At 37.3% G+C, this 11,229-nt stretch overlaps 1 protein-coding gene across 1 annotated transcript; it reads right to left on the bottom strand.

Annotated features, from left to right (window-relative positions):
* Nucleotides 1-8,697: 8,697 nt before the first annotated feature.
* LOC126755318 (C-type lectin domain family 4 member K-like) lies at nt 8,698-9,692 on the bottom strand. The gene is made up of 4 exons (XM_050467791.1): nt 9,531-9,692; nt 9,414-9,475; nt 9,212-9,320; nt 8,698-9,139 (listed from the first exon to the last, which is right to left on the bottom strand). Exons 1-4 carry the CDS (start codon nt 9,643-9,645, stop codon nt 8,859-8,861), a joined length of 567 nt encoding a protein of 188 aa, XP_050323748.1. The 5' UTR covers nt 9,646-9,692; the 3' UTR covers nt 8,698-8,858.
* Nucleotides 9,693-11,229: the final 1,537 nt, after the last annotated feature.

Consider the following 11,229-nt stretch of genomic DNA (forward strand, 5'->3'; position numbering starts at 1 on the left):
GAAAATAACACTGCCAGCCACATGAACAATATTTTCTTGCTCCTTCAACTAGAGAATCTGGAGGGTGGCATCCTTTTAATGGGCAACATCTTCTTCTTCGTTATTGGCGTATACACCGCTTACGTGGTTATAGCCGAGTTTACAACAGCGCGCTAGTCGTTCTTCCTTTTCGACGATTGGCATTGTACATTTCGTACAGCTCATCGTTCCATCGACTGGGGTAGTCGCTGGGCCAATGCGCTAAAGAACCTTATATGCGATATTCAGGAGGCTTATCCCACCGTAGTTGGCGCAGATTGTGGGTTCTCCTTTTTGGTGGATTAGAGCAAAGTTAAACCCCAATCGTTGGACTTATGCTCCTTATCAGTTCTTCGTCGCCGTACTTGAATAGCTCGGCCGGATATCCACCGCTTTGTTGTTCTTCAGACGGGTAAATGCTATTCAAAGTTCTTCATGGTGGGCAATGGAACGTCCCCTCCATCGTCATCAATTGAGGAATCAGGTTTACCATTTCCTGGTGTTATTTTTATTAAATTAGCTTTCACTGACATTCAGCAGGCTAGAGTAGTGTTCCCTCCATCACTTTAGTATGCTCGAGGTATCAGTTGCTAGATCACCTCTGGGGGTTCTACAAAAGTATGCTCCGGTCGTGAAACCTTCTGTTTGTTGCCGCATGTTTTCGTAGAATTTTCGAGCTTTACCCCTGTCGACCAGCTTGTCAAGCTTTTCATACTTATGCATTTTGGCCGCTATCGTTTTTGGGCTACATAAGATTCAAAAAATCCCTTGTTAGTCTGCTTATCACACACATCGGTTCAGAGCGGTCTTTTCAAATTTCGCTGATAATCTTTTTTGAGAATCTTAAAGCCAGATATGTACATCAAATATGTAACCTAATAACCACCATGTCCGAAAACTTATCTTTTAATCCTTATCGAAATAGATGAGGCCATCTGATTTATAGTGGCAAGTACCCTTTTTGTAAGTGTCTATTAAATATGGTGTAAAATTGATGTAATTATCTTTTACTTTCGGTTTATATAATGCTTTAAGTGTCAGCATTTGAAATAAAAACAATTTATTCTTATTTCAGCAGCTTTGTATATTTTCTTAAGAATATTGAGAATTAGTTTGAGTAATAATTCTAGAATATTCACAATTAGGACACGTTCGGCTGCTTTCGAGAGCCGATGCATTTAATCAAACCCTTATTTACGAAAAGTTAAAGCCACTGCTATTAGGAAGGCTAACTTTGATATTGTTTGGAGCACGGATCGAATCCAAGTTCTTCTGGGCAACAGAGGGCATGTTGAACATATATATTTTTATTTATTTAATGTCGAGGAAGCACATTGAAACTCAAATTGCGTGGTTTTTGTTCAAAGTGGCTCATTTATTTTGCGATAGGGGGACCCTGCAGCCACTAAAAATATCTCTTTTCAGTTTTCAATGAGTCCATGAATCATATGACCGTCTTGTTTATGTATTGGTGTATTTTCTTTAACATATGCATATACGAAGCACCTAATTCCATCATGAATCTATGTGCTTAAGTAAATATTTAACAACAACTGGCCACCCATATAAATATTATTTTAAATTCATAGACACAGCCTTCAATATTCAACGTAGACACACACAAGCATGGAGCCGAGTATTATATGTCTCCATGCATTATACTGTCATCCATCACTTTGCTGCTTAACACCGTTGGCAGTTAAGGCACTAGCAACAAAGACTACACTAACAACAGCTGACAGCCCATAACGGCAGCGCCAGCAACCAACCAACTCAATCGGTTTGAAAAGGCAGCGCACGAAAACTGTGCGATGATAATGCAAAAAAGGGTCAATTCCGGCACAAAAGGGTAACGAGCACAACATGAGTTGGCATAAAGGTTTCATTTTACAAATTTTATTCAATAAAATTTTAACTTCATTTGATTACAACGGTTCTGAATGGTATGATGGAGGAGGGAGGTGGCAGCGGCGCTGCCTGATGGAATTTATCAAAAATGGCAAAAGCGTATGCGGAAAATGCAAGTAGGCGAAAAGTGTTTGTGTTGAAAAGAAAACTAAATGGATTTGGGAGCGGAAGCGTGAAAGTGTGCGGCACATAGAGAATTTGCGGCCATAAGCGCTTAAGTGTGAACACTTGCGCAACAACAATAGCCAGCATAAATGTAGGAAGTCACAAATTGTAACATATTCACGACAGGAAACGTTAACATATTGATGCCACAAATGCTGTTGGCACCGCAAAGAGCTACAGCACGGCTGACTGGCTGGCTGGGTTGGCTGCTTGACTCTGATGTGGCTGACGAAATCAGTACTTGCCGCACCTTGGCTTGTTTCTAGTTGCATTTTGATAAATACAATATCGAGTGCTCTATTGTATATACACTCGCTAAAGCAGCAGCATCTTGTGTGTCTGCAAGGCTGGTGCTATCTTCCGCTAACTGCAATGTGGCAGCAATATGCGCCTGGGAAGAATTATATCGACGTCAGCGTTCTATGTTGGCGCTATGGCTTCAGCTGCCGCTATTCCACGCTGTTGACCGCAATGTGCCACGCGTTTGTCTGGTTGGTGGTTTCGTGTTGCACTCGGGTCGGTTTGGTTCGTGGTTATATACTAAAATATGTCAACCAACGCTGTTAGGTATTACCACCTACTTAAGCGTCTTAAGTTGTTGTTCGATTCGCCTTCTGCAGGTTGATGTATGCATGCGAAGTGGGTCGTTGGGTCGTTCGATTCGTCTTGTTTGAAGGTGTTAGTCTGTTTGCAACACATAGGTATAGTACCGTTAGTTTGGGCGGCAATTTTCACAGTTTGGCATTATGATGCTAATGAAAATTTATTGTTAGTAAATTTGAGTTGACAACTCTCTTACAGCGTTCTGTTGCGCCTGTTTTCTCTATCTTACTCTATCTCTCTCTCTCTCTCTCTCACTCTCTTTAGCTATCCGTGCGCTCCTGCTTCTAAGCTTACTTATTACTTACTCAGGTCATTGCATAAATCGATGGCGCGTAAGTCAAGTGTGCGCCAATAATAGCATAATATGGAAATTGAATGTGAAGCAAAGTGAAGCAAAGTGACGCTAATGCGATTTGAGTGTTGATATCTAATAAAATGTAAATTTATCTGCATAGCTAACGGCATATCATAAGTATGCTTAATAGTGATACCATATTAGTTACTACTTGTATATTCTAAACTGTCCATAATTTTATCTCGCACAATTTTCTGTAATTTTGTAAACAAATGGAAAATATAATTTTTTTTTTACATAAATCGGGTATCTAAAATATACAGTTATACACTTTTTGTCCGCAGGGTCCAGAGTCTGCGCTAGTAACACGAATATAAATAAATTAGAATACCTCATTAGGCTAAGTTAGATTACACTGGCTGGCTGTTATGCCAAATATATACCTTCAGGTCCTTTGTATTACCAGATGGAGGTTTAAAAATACGAGCTGAAGTTTACGTCGTGCAAGACGGCAGCGCTTTTTGCATCCAGATCCTTGAACTGCGAAGCTACTAGTTATCTAATAGCCTTGACAGACGGCAGCGTTAATCCGGATTAACTGCACACTTAATCAGATCCAAATTTGTAGGTGACAGACGGCAGCTATGCGAGTTTGAAACTCTCATAAACAGCTCATTGTCCTTTTTATAATATTTTCAATGAAAATCGATATAAGATAAACATCCGACCAATTTTTACCAAACCATTTTTTATTACAAAAGCATATCAACACATTATTTTTAAAACTGCATCATAACATAGAAGTTTTATTAATATTATATTATTTCATTCACAATAGATGAAAATTGGCCATTTCTAACAATGTTGCCAACGAAAGTCTCACAAACTCCCTAAAATTTTGAGAGTTATTTTTGGATTCAGCAACGGAGTTAGCTGTGGTACCCGAAAAATGCAATTAATCTGGTTTAACGCTGCCGTCTGTCAATGCTATTAGCTGTGTTCGAGATATGGCCGGACATAAGCAGAGGAGGTATTCCAGCGTCTCTCTCAAGACAACTTTCTTGTAGTCTTTATACCCTTCCAATATGTTGCTACAGAGCATAATAGTTTTGCTCACCTAACACTAGGTTAATATTAATATTAAGAGGTATATATATATTAGGGATGGTAAACTTGATTCCGATTCTACACGAGAATAGAGTTTTCTGGTAAAATAATCGATTTTTCGGAATCGATCTTCAGTAGTCGAAGTCGATTAAGAATCGATTCTTGACATTCGAAAAATCGATTATTTTACGAGAAAACTCGATTTTCCAGTAGAATCCGAATCGAGTTTACCATCCCTACTATATAGATATATATATATATAAAATTTGAAAGAGGCACCTCTTAATATTAATATTAAGAGCTCATCTTTTGAGTGACTTTCTTTTTCACATTTTCGAAAGTTTTTAGCCTGTTTTTCAGTTGAAAAAAAAGGTTGACTCAGAATGACACACCCTAATATATATATATGTAAAAGATCAGGAGGCCGAGACGAATGGAAAGCCGTGTGTCGGTCCATACATCCGTGTAAGCTGAAACTTGAGTAAAAATTGAGATATGTATCTTGCTGAAACTTGGTACGAGGGTTTCTTAGTACGAAAAAAATTACGAGTTCTTAGATGGGCGTAATCCGACCACTTCAATAAATCAATATAAATCAATCAATAAATCGATAGTGGTACCGTCCTTTTGGAACCACATATTGTCCAAGTTCATATCATCCAATTCTATTTGGTTATCATTGAGCGGTAGCGATTTCCATTCACAGTAACGTGCCGGTCTTGATCATCACGGAAGAAGTACAGCCCAATGACGCCGCCGGCCCATAAACCGCTGCAAACCGTAACTTTTTCATGATGTAATGGTGATTCTTGGAGTACGTTTGAATGTACAGGAACAAAGAATTTCATTGATATCTCAATTCATCTTTGTTTTATTAAAAAAAAAACTCGTGTAGTGCTCTTAATGAAAAACTTGCTCTTAAAGTTGAGGGCAATGACTACGAATTTCGGTAGTAAATTTTAATAATTTCGACTCATTGTTGGATCGTATATCTTTCAATGATCAAATGACAAATCCTACTTAAGAGAAATATCAAAAGAGCGGGAGAATGTCGTCCCTATTGAAAACCCCGTTGTATCTTAATTTAGTGCTTAATTATGGCACTTTATAGGCTTTCGGGTAATGGCAATGTGTATTTACAAACTCTTAATTTTTTATACTAAGGAACCCGCATACCGAGTCTCATCAAGATATCTCAATTTTTCTCAAATTACAGCTACGGTCGAAATAACTTGAAAAAGATTGGATTTGTCGTGATTTTGCCGTGTTTTGCTATGCATTATGCTTTACAATTGAATAATGAGTAACAGTTTACCACTGACCTAAGGAGACAGTAGTTAGCCTAGCAATGTGCATAAAATAAAGATATAAGGGCATTAGAATCTCGATGAAAATTTTGTTAAAAATATCCTGCAAGAATGAAAGATCGTATGCGGTGCCAAGTCTTAATATGGTCGAGTCATGAACACAAACCCCTTTCCTATAGTTCCAGGGGAAAACTCAACCGCCCATTAAAAAAGAGTGAGTATTTATGTATTCAACTCACCGCTAGTGAGTAATTTGCACTTTGAAAAGTTTTACACCAATACTTGTAAACTAATTGCTCGGAGTACGAGGTACATGTCTTTCGCAGATAAAATAATGCTGGTCAGAGCAAGGAGTATTGATCCAAAAACCAAGTGTCTTGTTACTCGTCGCAACACAACGGTGACTGAAAACTTGCCTCGGTTCACCAACCAGCCAGTGTGTGTATATAAATGGTTTATTAATTGGTATCCATTTCCATTTAGAGAATTCTTCCAAATTGCTGCCACCAATCCAGTAAATGTTTTTTAAATAATCGTGTCGACCATAGATGGTCTGTAAATCTAAAAAAGTGAGATTGGAAACCAGTTATTAATTAAAATACGATATGAGGCAGTCACGCTGCAATTTCCTAATTTTCTCACGACCATTCAAAATCACCAGACGGCCATTATAAAGCTCACAAAAATGATAGGCGCTTTGCCAATTTATCTACGAAAAAAGCATAAACAAGTATACATATGTACATATACATACATATGTTTAAGTTTTCTAAGTTTCTTACTTAAACCAAATCCAAGTAATTATTATAGAATTTCACCTCCCAGTTCGTTTATAACTGCGTACTCCGTATCGCCAATACGCTTCCACATATTTCTCTCATCTGTTAATTAAAATTTTTAAGTCGAAATATTAAATTCAGCCATATTTTCCATTACATATTATTTCTTCTTCAGTGAGTACTTCGAGCATACGGAACAAAACTAGAAAGCAAATATAGCACTGTCTTCCCATCATCGCACTTTTTAATATCTCGCAAGAATGCAGTAAACCTCTTTAAGTAAAATTTTTTTTTACAACTGAATTTTGTTGTTTAATTCATATCAATTGCAATTTTTTCCTTAAGGTGATACTTATGTATATACTTTTCTAACTAATGCGTGCGAAATTAAATTATAATACATCAACATGGATTGCTGTATATATGCTTATAGCAAGTAAGGAAGGGCTAAGTTCGCAACTAGCTAGGTTTAAAGCCAGCGAAGTACCTTCAGGTACATAAGGCTTGTTTATTATATGGGGTCTAGGGCGAATTTTCACCCGATTTTATTCACTCTAAGCATAAAAATGCACCGCAATTACAAAATCTTGCTCTTTCTACTTTATTGAGATAACTCACATACTGGCCGGCATATGCGGCATAAAGTCATTTGGAAGTTCGAAAATCTTTGTATTAAGTATATTCAACCCATTTACTGCACATTTAGGAAAGGATTCTCTCTGAATTTCAATTATATATCTCACACATTGACCCATATTTTCGGCAAAATGTCAACTATAGGCTCTGGGGTCCCCATATTCGGTATCTAGAGGATTGAGCAGTATTGGTTCCATTTATACAATTTTTGGTCATAAGATGACATTTTCTCTTTGCTTGAACTGCGAAAGGGTAAAATTTTTAATAGCAAAACAAGTAAAATACGCCGAAATGCTGTTTTCGATCTTCCATTTTTGATAGGGCATCAAAAAATAAACCAAAGAGAATTATTTAAAAACAAGTCTTAGTATATCAGCTGTTGTCTTCAAACGAAAGGACTTAATGAATGATCTAGTAGTACTCGTAAACTAAATACGTACTATTACTTTGTGCTATTGCTTTGCATTGCAGGGAGGTCTTATATAAATTAGACTCTCCCCAAGTTAAAAACGGATGTGTTGTTAGACGTGTGCTTTTCAAGAATGCAACACTTCGTTCGGATTTGGCCTGTCTGACAGCTGTTACTTGATTTGTGTATATTCAGTTTAGCTTGTCATTTCATAATGAACAAATTTACCTCAGAACACGTGCTTGCATGTTTGGTTAACAGGCCCAAAATGAATTGGCCACCGATCCCGATTTTCTCAAGAAAATTTTGTTCTGTTATGAAGCTCATTTTGGGTTGAATAGGTACTTTAATAAACAACATTGTCTCATTTTGGGGTGATGATAACTTCTAACTCATTGTTGAAGCGCCGTTAAATACTCAAAAAAACCCTGCTTGATATGCTTTGTGGGCAGAGAGAATATTTGGTCTACACTTTTTCAAAAATGAAGCCAGTCATAATTTTATAGTCAATGTAGAACGTCCTGAGTCTGAATTGGAGGATATTTATGTGGACGACGTTTGGCTCCAACATGATGGCGCTACATGCCATACAGCCAACGAAACAGTCAATTTATTGAAGCAGGTTTTTGGTGAACGCATTATCTTGCGTTGTGGTCCTGTGCCGTGTCCTCCAAGATCGTGCGATTTAACACGTCTGCAATATTTTTTATGGGATTATGTGAAGTCGCTTGTCTACGCAGATAAGCCAGAGACGATTGACGTTTTGGAAAAAGATATTCGGTGCATTATTGCTGACAAGCGGTCCCAAGTTATATAAAAAGTATTCGAAAACTGAGTTTCTCGACTGGAATTTATTTGAGCCAGCCACGTCGTTATCTGCGTGAAATAATTATATCCTGAATAAGGTAGGGTTTGTTTGCGACGAAGTTACATAGTAACACCTAGAAGGAAACGTCGGATATGCTATAAAATATATACATGATCAACAAGACTGGTTGAGTCGAGTCGTGAACTAGCCCCTCAGTTTTGGAAATATCGATCTGAAACTTTGAGTACATTCTTTCCTACCCAAGAAGCTGCTGATTTGTTGGAACCGTTGATATCGGATCACTACAGCATATAGCTGCCAAACTTCATGGCATAGTCAATAAACCCTTTTAAGGATATGAAAGGGTGAACAACCAACTACCAGAGTCATAAGCCAAGTTTGTAGTTGGTGTTTTAACATATTTTGACTGTCGTTATCGTAAAATTCCTTTCCTTCTCAGTTCAGAATGCCTAGTAATACCTATGGAGTAGTTTACTTTTTAGTTAACTTAAGTGAACCCTTAATCTCTTAAAGCTTCTATTCCCTCGAAAAACGGTTCAAAGTTAAATAGGTCAATGGATATCATACAGAGTGATCGATTATTTTAAATTATAAGCGCGATATTTCACATATTTGTTCTCTTTTTTTACCTTTATGTTTTGCAATAGTGACTAACAGGTCACTTCTACATGGTCCTGTCTGTTGCTCTTTTGCAAAAATATTGCATTTATTTCGATAATTCAATTATTAATATAGTGCCAATAACCATTTCTACATTACATACTTTGATGAGTACGCGTCGCCACAAATATGCTTTTCAATATTACAATTCAGTCCTTTGTCGCACAGATTTAAAGCTACGTTCACAGATAAAGTAACGCTTGAAAGAACAAGGACTATTACTCCAACGACCAAGCGCCTTGTCACCCATCTCCACACAACGTTGACTAGAAGATCGCGTCGGTTCACCAACCAGCCAGTGTGTGTATGTAAATGGTTTATTGATCGGTATCCACTTCCACTTATTGAGTTCTTCCAAATCGTTGCCACCAATCCAGTAAATGAAGCCTGGCTCCTCGTCGTTAATACGCGCTTGAACGAAATCTAAGCCAAACAAAAAGTTGTTAATGAGCGTTACTTACTAAAACTAATTTTAGTAAAAAACTATGAACTTACTGTTCTTCACTAAAAACATTTGCAATTTGACAATTTTCTCACGATCATTCAAAACCACCAGACTGCTGTTATAGCGCTCACAAAACTCATAAGCACTTTGCCAGCTCAGCTTTGCAGATAAAATAATTAAAATTAAATTTTTAAGTTTCTTCGGTTTCTTAATTATAGTAATTTCAAGTAATTGTTATAGAATTTCACCTACCGGCTGTCTGTGCCAAACTGTGTACTCCGTCTTGCCGAAACGCACCGAATAAGCGCCTTCAGCTGTTAATAAAATTTTTTTAGTCGAAATATTCAAATCACCCAACATTTCCGTTACCATTTGAATACAATTCTCCAGAGTCCATTTCCCATCCTTCAATGTCTGCTCTTGCCAATGCGAGTACTTGGAGCAAAACGAAAGAGACTAGAAAGCAAATATCCTGTCTTCCCATGACCGCACTTTTTAATAAGCTGAAAGAATAAGAAGAACCACTGCCAGTGAAAATATTATTACAATTGAAAACTAAACGACTTAACTTCATCTCAATTCAGCTTTTTCTTCGCAACCGTTTAAAATCGATCTGTTATGCTAATATACATATTTACTTTTTTAATTAATGCGTGCGAAATTAAATTATAATGTATCAACCTAGATCGGTGTATATATAATTATAAAAAATTAATAGGTACGTTAAAAGAGCATAGCATAACTAGGCTAATTTCAAAAAAAAAGCGAATCGAAAATGAAGCAAAAAAGTACAGTGGATTCAGACTGGTAGTAGTGTTTCCTTATAATAAAACTCATTCTTTGCCAAGACAAGACTCCACGGAAAATTATTTATTAAATCAATATATTGAGTGCTCAAAAATGCAGTTCTTTCAGTCGAGATGTATAAGTTGGTTTTCCAGATTTCTTGAAAGACAACTGCCAAATAAATAGTTGTGTGTCACTCAGAATTTACTGCTCTGTACTATTCTAGCCGTATGGTTACGACGTGTCCAGTTTTTCCAAACACAGACAACTCTTTGCTTAGAAGTACTTCGTGCGCGAACACCTTCTGTTGGGTTCCACTCATCTTGAACACTCATACAGTCGATTGTTGTCTACATTCGGGCCTATACGTATTAATTCAAGATTCGTCACCCGTCACGTTGTCACATACGTGTTTTAAAGCATCGCTATCATAAATATTTTTTGGCTTTTCCTTCGACCAATCGACAGGCGTGTTTTTTGAGCGATTAACCAATTGTGAGTGATCCATCGAGAAAAATTTTTGTACAATCAAATTTCCATGCAATATTGAATTTATGCTGGTCCCACTAATGGTTGCAGTTGTCTTAAGCTCACGATAGGTCAGATGACGAACTTTCAATATCTGTCTGCGCATAGCATCATTACTCGCTACTGATTTTGGACGATGATTTTTTTTTGCGAAAATATTTTTCAATTATCATTCAAAAGAACATTCTTTGGAATATATATGTTGAAGATTATCTCTTTCAAATGTTCGCCGCGCAACGTCTCATATAGTCCATCCGTTGAGTCCAATTTTCGGCTAGTGAATGACACGGGTGATGTTTTGCTCCGAGGCCTGATTCGAAGCGAGATTGTCCGTATAAACTTTAAACCTTACATATCCCTACAGGAAAAAGTCTAACTGTGTAACATTACACGAACTTGGTGGCCAATCGATCGCTCCAAAATGTGAAATCATCTGCTCACCGTAGTGTTCTCTATTCTCTCAATAAATCCATTGATTGATGTGATATGTGGGAAGTGGCGTCGTCTTCTTGAAACCAAATTTGGTCGAGATCACGAACTTCAATTTCAGGCATCAAATGACGCGATAACTGGCAACATTTTTAAGAAATGTGGATCAATGATTCCTTTGGCCCACAAACAGTTATATTTTCTGGCTGAAATGGCAGCTCTCGAGTTTCTTCAGATTGCTTTCGTCCCAAATGCGGCAATTTTGCTTGTTTCCATTCTTTACAGAACGTGAATTTTCGTAATAAAGTTGAATGATTTAAATACA

The sequence above is a fragment of the Bactrocera neohumeralis genome, chromosome 4 (genome assembly GCF_024586455.1).
Source record: "Bactrocera neohumeralis isolate Rockhampton chromosome 4, APGP_CSIRO_Bneo_wtdbg2-racon-allhic-juicebox.fasta_v2, whole genome shotgun sequence".
Classification (NCBI taxonomy): Eukaryota; Metazoa; Arthropoda; class Insecta; order Diptera; family Tephritidae; genus Bactrocera; species Bactrocera neohumeralis.